The sequence below is a fragment of the Ips typographus genome, linkage group LG2 (assembly GCF_016097725.1).
Source record: "Ips typographus isolate SLU linkage group LG2, UJ_Ityp_2.0, whole genome shotgun sequence".
Lineage (NCBI taxonomy): Eukaryota > Metazoa > Arthropoda > Insecta > Coleoptera > Curculionidae > Ips > Ips typographus.
The window spans coordinates 17,167,486-17,184,467 of record NC_138423.1 but is presented as its reverse complement, the minus strand read 5'-3'; the positions used below and the strand labels follow the sequence as shown (position 1 = coordinate 17,184,467).

The 16,982-nt window shown below is 32.9% G+C and overlaps 1 protein-coding gene across 4 annotated transcripts in view; it reads right to left on the bottom strand.

Moving 5' to 3' along the window:
• Nucleotides 1-16,982, bottom strand: part of ss (aryl hydrocarbon receptor spineless) — a 92,618-nt gene that overhangs the window by 52,042 nt on the left and 23,594 nt on the right. For all 4 annotated transcript variants that reach the window (XM_081972223.1, XM_081972224.1, XM_081972226.1 and 1 more), the window contains exon 3: nt 5,987-6,177. In XM_081972223.1, coding sequence (XP_081828349.1) covers nt 5,987-6,177 — 191 coding nt within the window. The remainder of the gene's footprint in view (nt 1-5,986; nt 6,178-16,982) is intronic.

Below are 16,982 nucleotides of genomic sequence, written 5' to 3'. Positions count from 1 at the left end.
TCATTTTCTCACTCCAAGTGGGTTTTACAAGCAATTTTGTTCCTGACTGTCCTTTCAAATTTTATTTCTGGCAGTTCAAACTTTGACACCGCTTTTCTCTCTGACTGTACTAAATTTAGTACTGTTTTTTCAGGTTATTGGATAGGAAATTTAATGAGGAATTCAAAAATGTGCTTAAAAAAGTTAGTTTCTTATTCGAAGTGGGTTTTACAGGCAATTTTGTCCCTTACTGTTTTTTCAAAACTGTATTTCTGGCAGTTCACATTTTGACCCCGCTTTTCTCCCTGACTGTACTAAATTTTGGACTGTTTTTTCAGGTGGTTGGATAGGAAATTTAATAAAGACTGCAAAATTGTGCTTAAAACAGTCATTTTCTCACTCGAAGTGGGTTTTACAGGCAATTTTGTCCCTGACTGTCCTTTCAAATTGTATTTCTGGCAGTTCAAATTGTGACACTGCTTTTCTCCCTGACTATTACCAAATTTTGTAGTGTTTTTCTAGGTTATTGGATAGGAAATTTAATGAAAAATTCAAAAATGTGCTTAAAAAAGTTAGTTTCTTATTCCAAGTGGGTTGTACAGGCGATTTTGTCCTTTACTGTTTTTTCAAAACTGTATTTCTGGCAGTTCAAACTTTGACACCGCGTTTCTCCCTGACTGACTATTTCAAATATTGTCATCATAACTTACATATAAAATACGAATAAACTTTTTTTAACACCCTGTAATGACAACAAAAATAAAGTCATGAAGCGTCCCACGTAATCGGTCATAATATTCCCGAAACGGCCTATTATACTATAAATACTTAGCAAAATGAAACATTGGTAGATACGTACGCCTATCTGCTTAATTACTGTAATGGACTGAAGTGTTGTAATAAAAAATTGTACACTTGTTGCCAGTTACCGCAGTAAATTACACGTTTTTACACGTAGCATTAGTTGACCGAACCCAGTTTGCGGCCTCTTTTTTCTTGATTAAGTTGAATAATATTACCCACGTTAGGTGGACCTCAAAATGAAATAAATAACAAGGTTTCTGCATGATTTATGGAGAATTTCAGGTTTTTAAAAACTGTTTCCAGAGTAATTGAAATTACATTAGCTCTGGTCGTCAATATTTAGAAAACAGTAGAGGTCAGAGCAATTTTTTTTTATTTGATGATTTAACTAATAATTTATAATATCTCTTCTGACTGATTCATTACTTAATAAAAGCTATCTTGAACAAATATCACAAAATGCTAATTAAACGATTAAACTCGATAATTGTTGCTATGTGTACGATTAGGACAACGTAGCCATAGAGTCTACGAGAATATCAGGGTAAACATATATCTGTATAAAACCGGCCAATCAGATAACACTATACATAGGGCTCGTATTTATTCAACTTCACATTCTCCAAACTCATCGATTCTGTCTGTGCGCCGCTTGTCCGCGCTTCCTCTGCTGCATAATTATAGGGCGGAAGCTACCCCCATCCCCTTGGCGCCTACCATACCGGAAGGTTAGCACAAGCCCTTCGATTTTGCTTTCTAAGACAACCCTTGACTTAAATTAAAAATCGATTTTGCTGTTTCGCAGTTTTGCGGTCTGGGCCGCTATTCCTGAATTGTGTGCAATAGAACTTTCCTAGAACTGACTAAAAAAATATAAAGGAAATAGGAAAATAAATCATAAGAAGGTAGCGCTTTTTGGGGGAACTAAAATATGTTTTTCGACGACTTACTTTGAAAGTACCTCATGTACGCTTCCATTTAGAAGCAGAAAGGGGTTATTTGCCGCGCGCGAGCAGAAAGAGAGATTTTCTGCTCTAGAGCGTTTTCGCTTTCTACTAACAATCTAGTCACCAACTTTTTTCGGCGTTTCCATAACAACGCTTGACATACCTGTTTGAAATAACCACATTCCGTCAAAGTGATTTATCGGTGACAATGAGTTCGAGCGACGAAAATGATGCGAGTTGTCCTTCTAATCCACCCCACAGCAGTCGTCGAAAAAATATCGTCTATATTTCGAGCCAAAAGTACTTTTGCCGCTTTTACATGATTGCAGCGTTCGGCTTCGCCTCAAGCTGCAAATTTCATGTGCAAGCGGCAAATATATACTTTCCGCTCTTAATATAGAATATACTATTTTGGTAATAACTGAAGAAATTGACAAACCCAATTACACCATGTTGTTTGTTCTCTCAATGGATTTTATTGACTTTTTAAGTTAGACTTGATTGTTGGAATGTGGAACAAAATTTTCCAGGTTGTTGAAGAAGCTGTGGCGAAAGTGGTGTTTGGAATTTGCATTTTTCTAAGAGCGTGGTCAAATGATAATATTCCAGGCAATTTCTGTTACATTCCCACACTCTTGTTGTGAATCCTTGTCTGTTTCTATTTTTTGAAGAGAAAAAGTGCTTAGTTTGGTCCTGAGTCTATGTGCTCTGGTCATCCGTCAAATTTTAACCCAGTAGAGCACAATTTATTTATATTGAATGATTATCTAAAATCCCATTTTATTTAACCAGCAGTTTAGTTATAATACCATTAAGTTCTATATTTTTACAAATAAGGAACAGCTTGAAATAAATTCTCATTGCAAAGGCGAGAATGCGTTCAACACCCTCGATTGATTTGTTACTGTCATGTAAACATTTACATAAATAAACACAGCTGATCTTGGGCTAGGTCATGATCGAGTAAATGACATAAGTTACACTAATCGGTGGTAAATAATACCCCGCTGGGGATTATGGGTTCTCGTTTGGGAATGTTCGGTTATCCCAGCACGAGAAATAGATATTAAACTATGCGTAACGACAAATCAATCGCGTGATATAGAACGATCATCATTTATAGGATTTAAACGTCCATTGATAGAAAAGAGGAAGAACGTGTTAGGTTTATTCATACCGACTGTTAAGGAAAATTAACATACTGATGAAATTATTAAAGCTTTACACTTGTTTATTATTTACCCTCCATTTATTATTTATTACGCATTTTCAATGTTCTTAGTTTTGTTCTTGAAAGAAAGTACTCAAGCAAAGGAAAGCCATACTTGTAGATTATTTTCTGTAAACCAACCAGAACCAAAACCTAAAAAAAAGTTAAAGTATACTCCTTATTTGATAGTTTTTATAATAATTTGTATGAAAAGACATTTTTTTGAAGGGTCATCCCAAATAACACCACCAAATTCGTTCGGTTTTGTAATCAGTTTTATTATTGATGTCATAATGTGTCCATTATAAAACCATCAGGTTATATGAGAAGGTTCTAACACCGTTGTAAAGATCAAAATGGTAGTTATTTTAAATCTTTGAGGTTAGTTAAAACCTTACAAAATGTAATAGAGAGCAAACAGCTTTCCGACAATAGTTGTAAAAAATACTATATAGCATTTTTATAACAATATTTTGTCAAAGCACATATGTTTCAATAGTTTCTTACAGCTGTCATAAAGTATTGAAGTTTTTTAAAGCAGTGAGTATGATTCATTTTATTCATTATTTAATTTTATTAACAGTTTTGCATTTTTCTTATTGCCTACAACTTAAAAAATTATTAAACATGAATTATGCATTCATTCAGTTAAGAAGTGCTCGATAAAGTTGTCTTAGTGCCTATTGGTTTTAAGATAGTTTAAAGAATTTTATTAGGTATGTTCGCAGAGAGAATCTCCAAATAGTTAGTAATCAGAGAAATAGATTCATCCATTGGCTACAAGTCAGAAAACGTCATAGTCACGTGAGCATTCATGAAACTTGACATTTACTGTTTCTGAGTTGGAAACCAGTCAGAAATTGCTCTGCATACAAACCTATTGATGATATGATTTTCTAAAAAATATCATTTTCAGCTTTGTTTCTTTACTATCTCATGTTTAAATTATGACAAATAATATGTTTTTAAGACGAGAAAAATGACGCAATTCAATTTGCAATTAACCAATAATTTACTGACAATTGCCAAAATAATTGTCATGTATCTCAGAAACAGGTCTTGTTTCAAAAACTGTAAGAAAGCTATGTTAAACTGTAATTCTTGTAAATTCTAGGCAAATGTTGACAGTTTTGACATTAGTCACGTGTAACCTGTGGTTTTTGGAAGATAACTTAGCTAGGCAGTCACGTAACCACTGTCAAAATAACTGTCATAAATCTCAGAAACACGTTTTGTATCAAATACTGCCAGAAAACTTTTCTAAACCCTGATTTTTGCAACTTTTGAGCACAGTTTGACAGTCAGGAACAAAATAGTTAGTCAAACCCACCTGGAATAAAAAAAATTTGCATATTTTTGAAATCCTCATTAAATTTCCTAACCAATAACCTAAAAAACACTACAAAATTTGGTACGGTCAGGGAGAAAAACGGTGTCAAATTCTGAACTGCCAGAAATACAGTTTGAAAGGACAATCAGAGACAAAATCGCCTGTAAAACCCACGGAGTAAAAAAATTGAGGTTTTAAGCACATTTTTGGAATCCCCTTTGAATTTCCTAACCAATAACCTAAAAAAAACACTACAACATTTGGTACAGTCAGGGAGAAAAACGCTGTTGTAATTTTGAACTGCCAGAAACACTATTTGAAAGGACAGTGAGGGACAAAATTGTCTGTAAAACCTACTTGGAGAGAGAAAATGACTGTTTTAAGCACATTTTTGGAATTCCTATCCAAAAACATGAAAAAACATTACAAAATTTGGTAAAGTCAGGAAGAAAAGCGGTGTCAAAGTTTGAACTTTTAACTGACAGAATTACAGTTGAAAACCCACTGTAAAACCCACTTGGAGTGAGTAAATGACTGTTTTAAGCACATTTTTAGAATCCTCATTAAATTTCTGATCCAATAACCTAAAAAATCTCAAAATTAAACCTGTCAAGAAATATATTGACTGCTTCAATATTTTCCATAGAACTTATTTAGAGTAGTATTGTTACAAATTAAACTTAAAAAGTATTAAATCAGGTTATTTGCTGTTACTAGATATATGAAAGTTTGCAATATTTTGGTAATACAGAAAGTCTTGTATTTGTCAATTATTAATAAACTTCATATGTAAAGCATTTGTTTTGGCAATTTTAGATGTGGTTAGTGAATTTTTGCCTCCCTCAGAATCCTCGAGGCAGATCTTTTCCAAAGTGTGGAATTTGTCAGGACAGTATAGATAGGCTGATTATGATGATGTAAAGCATGTGAAACGGTAAAACACATTATAGACTGATTAATAAAATTTTCTCTCAAATCTACCTACAACTCAGGACAAACTAACCTTAATCATCAACTAAAAAAGAAAATACATAATTCAATTCCCTTGTCACCATAAAGCAAAATCCGTAATGGCTTAATTCGAAACCAATTAAAATAATTTTTTCACTCTCATTAGCACCAACGACCCATATCCCTTCCGAACTTGCCCAGATGTAAACTGGGTAACTTCGTGCCAGCAGTTGAGCAGCACGCAAAATCCGCATTAAATTAAACTGCTCAATCATATTGCACAACTTATTTCGGTAATCGTTTAATGATGGATGGTTTCTGTTCAGAGTGATATGTCAGAACAATTTTCCCTCAGTTGATAGCTTGACATCACAATTTTATAATGCTGCAGACCAAACGCAATTAATTTCACAGCTTAGGTTCATGCACAAAAGGTAATTATTACGAGAAGATTGGTTAAAAGTAAGGAAAAACAAATAGTAAAAAATACACTTATAAAAAAAAAGGTAGAGATTACATTCATAAGTCAAAAACTTATTAAAAACCATCGTAGTAAATCGTCCTAAAGCAGGCTGGGTTAATGAAGTGGCCCAAACTGCGTCGAGAGAACTTTAGTGCGATGGCTATTTATACTGGTTAATTGTTATTTATGATAACTAGTTTTAATTTTTGTTTGGGCGTTGGTTATTATGGTGATATGTTAATTTTCGTACCTGTAGTTTTCAGTTATGTGAGCTTCAATATGATTTTTTTTCTGCTACTTACCTTGAAAATAACTTTTTGTGCGTAGGTAACTGACGGAAAGACGTAGGATTGACAATCGGTCCAATTTGGAAAGGATATTTTGTTCAAACGGTAGAAGACTAGCCAAAGTATCGAGTTCTGCATTTAGTCGTTCCCGATGTCTTTTGCTGGGATTGCTTTTAGTAACTCCATCCTTGGGGGTTGGTTTCAGGCTGAAACAAATACCAAAGTAAGAACAATTTTGCAGTTAGCAGTCAGTATAATTTATTGGTATTATACAAATGTATCGTAGAAATTATTTATTATAAAGTAGGATTACAGTAAAGAAATCTTCTGAATAAAAATTGTTGATATATTTTTTAAGTTTTCAATGCACTAGTAGTTTTAAAGATAGCCGTCAAAACAACAATTTTCAAAAAACGTTTTTACCGCTTTCTGAGTTTATTTCAAAAAATAATTAAAAAGAAAAAAGAACATAATTTTAATGTCACTTTTCAAGCTCCACTATGTGGTAACATTGAATTTATAATCAGACATTTGAAAATCAACAAAACTCATCAACTTTCAGATAATTTTGAGACACATATTTTACTCACAAATGGCTCTGTTATGTTTGTTTACGTCTAGGTTACGATGGCGGAAACCATGGATTTACGCTCTAGGGTAAAGTTGCAAAAAAGCCCATCGCCATTGACAATGGGCGATAAAGTAAAAATTAACTATTCTTCTCAGTACTATAAAAAAAATTCGGATGCGGTAAGTGTTTTTTCTATTACATTACTTGAATATTACTTAGAAGTTTAAATTACCCATGGCCAGTGACTTGCAAACAGATGACAATATTTCAAAAAGATATTTTATTAAAAATTTGCCAGGATTCTGATAAATGATTGAAAATAAACTAGTATACAAACCCTCGGTGGAAAGTTTCATTTCTGTTTCGGAAGAAACTTTCTAATTTTTCGACAGATTTACAAAGAAAAAAACCCTCAGTTTGTTTTGGTTTTTGGGGAAAAAAGCCAATAAATGAGTTTTTGGAAACAAAAGGAGTCACCAAAGATGTATGGGAAAAATACTTCAGGAAACTCTATAACACCGAAGAAGCCATAAGAATCGAAAACTACGAGACAAACTATCAAATAACACTGAACGAAGAAGAGGTAATAGCAAAAATCAAAAAATTGAAAAACAGAAAAGCTCCCGGGACAGACCTCATCCCAAACGAACTTCTGAAATATGCCGGACCTGAACTAGAAAAACATCTAAAAATCCTCTACAACAAAATTTTAGAAACATCGGAAATACCTACAGAATGACACAAAAGTATAACTATCCCTATCAAGGACAGAAGACGCACCCAGACAACTACAGGGGCATAACGCTGCTGAACACAAGCATGAAACTCTTTACCGACATTTTGAAGGAAAGTCTTGAAACACAAATAACAAACAGGGAAGAACATCAAGGCTTCAACGAAACAGATCCACGACCGACGCCATATTCATTATCAAACAACTAAAAGAAAAATCAATCGAATTTAATACACCAGCATATGTCTGCTTCATCGATTTGACCAAGGCATTTGATGGGGTTCGCCTCTCCGACATCATAAATATACTGCTAGCGAAAGAAACGCCAGACACCATCGTAAGAGCAGTCCGCAGTCTCAATATGAACAACATGACTAAAGTAAATGCAGGAGACACTTATACGGAAGAGATACACCAGGAGGCATCAGACAAGGTAACAGCGTTAGCCCATTTCTGTTCAATCTCTTAATGGACAGAATTATAGACGAAGTATCTTCACTAAATATGGGACACGGAATGGGACAGAATAAAAGAATCAGCATGGTATGCTATGCCGATGATGCAGCTATTTTCGCGGAAACGGAGGACGATCTACAGAGACAACTACACAAATTCTGCCAGGTCAGCCAAGCGATGAACACGACCATATCTAAAAATTGCGAAAAATCCCATAAGATATAAGCTGGTAGTTCATGACAAAATCATAGAGCAAGTCTCACAATTCAAATATCTGGGTATGGATCTGTCGAGTTATCACGACCCAGTGAAGGACCTAAGAAGCTAGATCAACAAAGCGTCTGCCATGAAAGGCTAGCAGGGTCAGATTCTATAAGACTTGTATCAGGGCAATCATGACATACGGAATAGAAACCAGAGAAGAAACCAACAAAGCAACAAGAATGCTTTGAGTAGCCGAAATGAAAACGCTCAGGACTATAATGGGAAAAACCAGAATAGACCGAATTAGGATCACTGACATTAGGGAACAATGTGGGGTGCAAGACATCGTAAGATGGGGGGGACAAAGAAAAGAATATTAGTACGCTCACGTGAGAAGAATGGAAGAGGGAAGACTGCCACGCATCGCACTTGAAGGGAAACCGATAGGGAAAAGAGCACCCTGAAGACCACCCAAGAGATGGAAGGACAGCTGGCAGTCCACCTCCTAGGAACTGATCCAGAGGAGCCTGCAAAACTAACAGATCGCGAGATCTTAAATATGAATAAGAAGAAGAAATTTTGAATACAAAGAACCGCTCTGGAACCTTTTTGCCTATAAGTCAACACAGTGAATTAAGAAACCTTCGTTGAAGTAAGCTAATATTACGGTTTCGGAAACAGCATTAACTGACTTTTTAGTCATCCCAAACATTTGAATTCCGCCTCGTAACGTTTTTTTGATTATTCGGGATGCTAGTTTTCTATAACGCCTTGTCTGCTGCCTTCTCTATATCCTCAGGGAAATGCCCAAATTCATCGGGATCGACCAAATCACTTCTGTCAGTTAGTTTGGTTTGTTTGATTTTTATTACTTGATACATAAATAACTATTGTTTTTAGCGAAGTTATGCGGTTTTGTATTTTTTCGTCAGCTTTTTGACTTTTTTAAGAAGTATACGCAAATACTTGAGAAACAGGCACTTTATTTGACTTTTTGATGTGATCAGCATTGTTTACAAATTTTTCTCTACTGAGTGACTTTATTGATAGTAAAGAAAACGAATTAGAAAATTTGAGCCAGGGCATAAAAGTACAGGCATATTTTAGCTAATTTTCTTTGTAACACATGAGGTCAGAGTCATATTGAAGCTATGTAAGGTTAGTAAATAAAAAGTAAAAGTTTAAAAACTAAACTTTTGTTAAGCAAAGTCCACCTAACCTAATCTAAAATTTTTAAAAGAAGATATTTCGATAAAATGATTTTGTTGGCTAATTGCTTAAAATTTTCAAGACAAGCATGTGTAGAAATGATTGTGCTGGCTAATTACCTAAAATTTTTAAAGGAAGATCGGAAGAATGTTTAAAATGGTTCTGCTGGCTAATTGCCCACAAATTTAAAAAAAAAGCTAAAAAGTGTGTTGAAATGATTGAGCTTACTAACTTCCCAACGTAGTACAATAAGTGCGGTATCGTCAGCGTATTGTAGTATGTATGCCGTTTTATCTATTTGTTTTTTGTCTTGTAGGTTGTGATTGTATTCTCTGTAATATTTGTAAAGTTTTTTAAAATTATATTTACGTTTCTATTTGACAGAAAGAAATTACTTGACTTGATAGTCATTCTTTCAAGCTTGGCTTCAAATTAAGCTACTCGATAATCAAGTTAAGTAGTGATTCCTAGTTTTGAATGATTTTTTAACAATAAAATTATCATTAAACAGGCATAAAAGTGTACTAAATCATCTAAATGACTTCCACGTTTTAGTTGACCCAGTAAATAATAATAAAATACCACCGCCAGTATTTAGAAAACCCAGCCAAAACAGATGTTTAATTTTTTAGTAACAACTATTATTAGGGTACATTTTTGCTGTTGTCACAATACATTGGAAGTAATAATTACAAGCAGTGCTGCATCATTACAGAATAAAAATAAAACCAAACTGGCAACCGGATCCCTCGACTTCAGCTCTCTTTAATTATAATTGTCCGGGAAACCGAAACTAGCTATTATTTACTTCTCAGAAATTTCATTGTAGACGTTAGTCCAAAGAATATTGCTATTTTAAGTACACTGCTATTTTTTTGCCAAAAACCGTATACTTTCTTTATGAGTTTATGCGTACTGCAATTTTCCTCAAAGCTTAATTAATTCTATTTACCATAATTAACAGCGAACCCCTAATCTAAAACTCTTGCAGTTGGATTTGTATCAACCAAAATCTCATACATAATTCATAACAAGCTTTGGAAATCGCGCACTAAATCATCAGAATTAAAGTTGATTTATCGGGCCTACGAAGTAATTTATTCAAATAAGACTCTATGGAACCCTGAGCCGCATTAGGGTAAAATAAAATTTGTGGAATTATGTTAAATCGGACGAATTCGGCAAGAAGCCTAGAATTAAAATCGAATTTAAGGTAGTTAAAGAAAAGTCGTAAATACTTATTTAAAGACTTTTATTAATATTTTGTTTGTATTTTACCATCAAAGTATTACTCATTCTTTATGATATACTAAACTTTAATAATTTACTACTAGTTAATTAACTATATAACTATTTCAGAACTTTTGCTTTGCTGCTTTGCTACTAAAAGTGTATTTTAGGGATTGTGTAGCAACGTGTATAACACAATCAACAACAAAATCACTCCTCATACCCGTAATTCATGATGTTCCTCTAATAAACGGTCTTTACCAAGTTTACCAGCAAGTAATCAAGACTGCAACCTTTGGGTCTCGACCAATTATTTTGCAATAAAAGCGAATCAAGTCCGGTGAAGCTGCACTTTAGTCTCTACCACCTTAAAAGCTCATTACGATCATTACCGAATAAGAGCTTTAATTAAGTGCGGTTGAATTAAAAATATTAAAAACTTTTTACAACAATAAAAAGTATCAGGCCCAAACAATCAGCAACGAAAAAAGACGGCAAAGGTAAGTGTGACAAATTACTCGGTGTTTATAAATGTAACAAAGCGGCAAACTCATCAATTTTCCTCGGTATATTAACAGACATTAGGCTGTCAATTTTTAATTAATACATCTGGCGCTCTTTAAATTGAAACATCAGTTAATGATGTTATTTGTTTATCTGTTTGAATAATTAATACTGTTATGTAACGTTTGGTCTGCTAATAATTGTATTTATTGCTAATATAGCACGATGAACTGAGGGCGATCAATTATGGAAAAACTGACAAATGTTACTAATTTGGTTCGATTAGTGTTTGCAATGTGACCAAACTGACAAATTCGACTGATTTGTTGGAAGAGTGTTTGCAATATGGTCAAACTGACAAATTCAACCAAAATATGTTGGTATTTTTGCCAAACTGACAAATTCTACCAATTTGGTTTAAAGTAGACTTAGGAAAATATGGAAATTTCACAATTTTCGTTTGTGGTTATATGACGTATTGACGTTTATAGACATTGACAATATTGACATTTGTCTTATCAAACTGTCAATGTTGTCATTCAATTCAATATTCAATGTTATTCTTTGTTGATTTGCTTACATATTAATTATTATATTTATTTACAAATTTTATTATTGTTATTATCGATATTTGAGAGTTTTGAGTTAATCATATGGAAATGGCAAACAACAAACATGATAGTGTTTGTCATCAATCAAACAATATAAAACGTGAATTTTGAGGTTATGTGTTTTTAATTTCAGTATTATTTCTCTCTTCTCTATTTCGTCCGGAAACTTTCCAGTAGGTAGACGTTTCTTCCTTACCCGAAAACTATCAGATTTCCTACTCTAGCTTAAAGTGTCTTTGCAATGTTGCCAAGGGATCAAATTAGTCTAATTTAGTTCAAAGAGTGTTTTAAATGTTACCAAATTGAAAAATTTTAATTATTTGGTTCGAAGAGCGTTTGCAATGTTATCAAACTGACAAAATTAACTAATTTGGTTTGAAGTGTGTTTGCAATGTTGTCACATTGATAAATTCTACTATTTTAGTTCGAATAGGGTTTGCAATGTGACAATGTAAATTATGAGTTTGAAGTTGGAATTTAACTAATTTTCGAATTCAAATTCGAAATTTAAGTAATTTCCAAGTTTAAAGTCGGAAATTAACTAATTTCTTAGTTCAAACTCGAAATTTAGTGTTCGTTAGAGTTTAAAGTCGGAATTTAGGAAAAATATCGTCTGTGAGACCCTTCTACGCCTTCCTACTAATGCATAGTTTTTCCATATGCACCGATGCATACATTTTAATTACCGTAATTGCAGAAAAAAACCGTTGGAAAACGATATGCATCCTGGTAAACTACGAATCAAATCAGACAGAATATACTTATATCTGCCGCACAATCGGTTTTTTAGATTTTTTCAAGTTGCTATTATCACTAACTAGTGCTCATGCATGTTTGAAAAAAAACATTGATGAATAGCGGAAGATTAGATTCGCGTGACTGCAGTGCAGAAAATAAAAACAAATTTTACATTAATTTTAAGTATTTAACAGTATTTTGTAAAAATTAATTTGAAAATTCAGCTGTTAGAGCAATAAGACCGAGGAAACGAACTAATTAAGAAAATGAAAATGTTTTGCCGTTTACTGGAAATAATAACAATTGTTTTACATACTTGGTTTTCTATGTTACACGTTTTAGTTATAGTATTTGCGGAAGTGTGAATAATTAATGAAGCTCGTCTAGTTCAATTACTTAAGTGGACTACTGTTCTTGTTTCGTATAATTTATAGCTTATTAGATTTTAGACGGTACAGTAGTGCTTAAACTAGAACAAAACGTGCAAGCATCGTCTTCATGTTTAATGTTGAGAATGCATTACGTCATCCTAACATTGTATACAACACGTAACTTGAGCGAAACGCACACTACATTGTAGTAAAGTAGGTTTCATTCATGAAACCAGTGTCATGACTAGCTACTATTTTCCAAAGGTCATTGCAGTCAGCACGAGATACCCAGATATTTGTCAAAATCATGATTTTTACGTGATACTCGATACTTACTTTCAGTTTCAGACACTTGTTTTGCATGCAACCTTTTTACATTTTAATTGTACCGTTGCTTGGTTTATTAACTAATCAATCTACTTTACTTCTTTCTATTTTAATTTTATAAAATTATGAGACTGGATTCGTACTATCTAGTTATTACCTTATTGTTATTTTAACGGTTTGATGATTAAAAACTGTAACATTGCAGTTCTGTTATTAATATTGCAACTTTTGATTACATTTCTCTATCAAAAGAAACGTCACCAAATTTTACCTATTTATTATCGAAACATTATTTTACTGACTGAGCTTAATATGCTACTAGAGTTCAGTAGTAAGCAATGGTTAGATGTTAGATTACTTTTTGTGCTTCTTATTTCTCTACCACATTTTCAATTTCATTTTAAAGGATTAATGAATTTTAATGCAAATCGATATCTCTCAGTATTTCAATTTGATAAGTCAGTGATTTGCATATGATTTGCAATAAATTTGATTTCCTATTTTCTATTGCTCTCTTTCATCATTGACAAATTGACGTCAACTGGTACAAAGCCACAATCCCATACAGGGTAGTCCAGTTTTAAGTGTCAATAATTCATCATTCGGTAATCCTTCAAAAACAAGTTGACATGTATTATGTCATTTTCCTAAGGAAGAAACAGATCTCCAAATTTCAGTTTAAAAAATGGTTTTTTTGCTATAACTGTCAGATCGTTGGACTAATTTTGATTAAATTTGGAACCAGTACTTATGACATGAATTGTCATTATGTGATGTGAATGACATTTGTGAAAATTATTTAGTTGATATAGCGAGATTATTATTTATTTTTCCGCTCTATTTTCTACGCTCACTGGATATTATTCAAAATTATTGACAAAAATGTCTATTTGGGTTATTGAATTTTTTACTTTTAAATTTCAAAAGGATTCAAATCTGGTCATCTGTAAGGTTTATGAGGTATTTTTTGAAACTGAAAATAGTAAAAAAACCGAAAAAAACAGGATTTTTGGAATACGTTTAACTGGCGTTTAATTTTTTAGACTACTAACTGTGTAAAACTGATCATTCAAGACTTATGTGAGTCCAAATTTGTACTGAATAATCTCAAAACTTGTTATTTACTACTAGGAATAGTTTTAAAATTAGTTTTTTCATAGTGCAATGCATTGTTGAGTGTCTGAAATTGGATTTGAAGCACGAAAACAGTCCGGAAATCAAGACAAAGATTGTTGCCCATAAAACTGATTTTTTACTACTAAAAATAGTCTAAAAGTTGACTTTTAAGACTAGAAATGACTAATTGTAAATGACAAAAGTCTATTTCAGGTCTTTAATTAGTGTACAATTCAATCTTCTGGATTAAAACAAGTCTAGAATTCAATTAAACAGCGGACACCAGTCCAAATTACTGTTCAAAACTAATATCGTAGCATTTAGTGCCAAAATTGATTACTTTCATCGTTGAAGAGTATCAAATTTAACTTTTACTATTATAAATAGTTTTTAACTGATTTTTCAGTCTCAAAGCACTAAAAGCAGTCCGAATTTCTTAGAAATGTCCTAATTTTTTGCACCGATTAGTGTAGAAATCAATTTAATAGTGAATAAGCTTGAAATGACATTTTCAAAACTGGACAGTGTACAAAACTGGGCTTTCAGGCCTGATAAGTCAAAAATTCTATGAAGATCCTGAAGAGCATAAAAACTCGATTTTTCAGGCTGAAAACAGCCTTAAAGCACTAAAAACAATCTAGATTTTTAAGAACTGCTCGAATTTTTAATACTGAAGTGTCTAGAAGTCAATTTAATAGTGAATATTTCCTTCCTATCAATTTTGACCAATCGCTATCAAGAATTAGTATAACAAATGTAAATTTTAAGTGGAAAAATCACTTAACAACTGTCAACTTAGCTGTCAGCAGTTTTTCCGGAAAAAAATTCGAAAAAATTGCACACTCCTCACAGCAACATAAAGAATAGTGTTACCCTTTCTAGCTTGAAAGTTATTGTTCTAATTAATTATTGTTCTTATTGTTTGTTTTAATTAAAATAAAATGTTTATTTAACTCAGGAAATAATCTTACCAAATATCCCTCGTGCATCTAATTTTTCCTGTGGAAAAATTGGAATACTCGTTTCTAAGTAATTTGTTTTAACAAATAGCATGAGCGAGAGTGGTTCTAAAAGTCATCCGAGTCGAAGACGAGACTCGCTCATGCTATTTGTTGAAACAAATTTCTTAGAAACTCGTTTTTCCGAACTTTTCCGGAAAAATTAAATGCACTAGGGATATTACCCCCGACAAAGCTTGAAATGACATTTTAAAGCTTATGAAAAATGTCAAAATTGTTTTTTAAGTCTGCTATGACAAAAATCTGGTGAAGATAGCCTTAAAACTCGATTTTCCAAGCTGAAAGCAGTTTTAAAGCCCTAAAAATAGTACAGAGTTTTAAGAAAATGAAAACCAAAGTAAAACACTTGAAAAGTTAGTCTTCAAGTCAATTTTCATGAATCTAATGACAATATCCTGTATTTAAGACTATTAAATTAAAATTATGATTATTATGTCAATTTTCAATACTAAAGTTTTTCAACTTATCTAAAAACTATGACGACTGACTACTTGGTCTAAAGTTTTCCAATTTGTCTGAAAACTATGAAAACTCGTTACGAAGAAAATCTTTAAGCCTCTTAAGTCAATTTTCACCGTTTCAAAGTAAATTTATTGGTTTCTAAGTCAATTTTCAAAACTAAAGTCTTAAGTTGCAAACATGCAACATTTTTAAGCTTGTTAAGTCAATTTTCACCGTTTTGAGTCTTTGCAAAGCAACGTATTTGTAGATTTCTACTTTTTGTTTACATTTTCTTGGGTAATACTAAAGATTCACAGTACTTTCACCTCCCGATAAGTTTCTATTGAAACCGTGAAATCAGACACAGCTATTGGTCAATTCCGTCATTTCTACAGAAATTATCCTACGAATAAATTTATCCGGAGGTGATAAAAGTACCGGCACTAAATATAGCAATCATAATAAGATATAGAATAAATCGGATTTTGCCTTAAAGTCAATATTTAAATTAATTTAGCCGGAACAATTTACATTTTACACTTTATAAGAAATACTCTTCATTCTTTGCGTAACTTGTAAATAGCAATATTACAAGATTTGAGGAGTGATCGTTTGGTGTTTTCAAACTTGTTGCTTGACTTCGAGCTGCAAAATGGTAAATTCACATTGTGTTCCATTCGTGTTCGGGGGCGGCCTTCAAATTAGACACGAAAAACGAAAGACAAGTTGTTCAGGAACATGGCGTGCTGCCGTGTTGTGCTGCCTCTGAATGAAATCTTCACACATTATAAAGCTTTTTGAGCACAGCCATGTCATGTTCAACATGCCAACACAACACGGTATTGCACGTTTGCTTTGTTTACCAAAATAAATTATGAAATCGCCGCACCGTAGGAGTCTAAACGTTAGGATAGGTCAGAGCTGGAATTCTTCACCAAAACCAATATGGTGTGTCATCAAAGTTTTCTACTACCTTATGCTTATCAAGTTTTTCGTCTCAAAGACAGTTTAATTATACGGCTTGAAATTCAAATTATTCTCATACGTTTTTTATATGTTTGATAAGCACAATAACCGTGATAATTCCTAGGAAATACGTATTATCTAAATCATATTAAATTAGATGCATAATTTTACAATAGAGATTAATTAAAATGATAACGGGTACCTAGTACCTAGTAAAGATATGGTCGTCAACGCTTCACCTTTATTTATTCCATATTCTTCTTAATCAACATGCAAATTTATCAATAAGAATAACGTTTAGATTACGGCAATATTGTTATTAAATTGTAATAGCGAAGAGTTTTAGTTGCTGTATTGAAGTCCAATATTGAGGTGCTGCAACAATGTAAAAAGAGAACTTGAAATCATATTTTGCTTTTCTTCGTTAAAATAACTCTAAGTTAGGACGACGCTGGTTGATTAACATACAAAGTGTCGAGAATTCGGTGGCGTCGTTAATAGCTCAGGTGATGTCT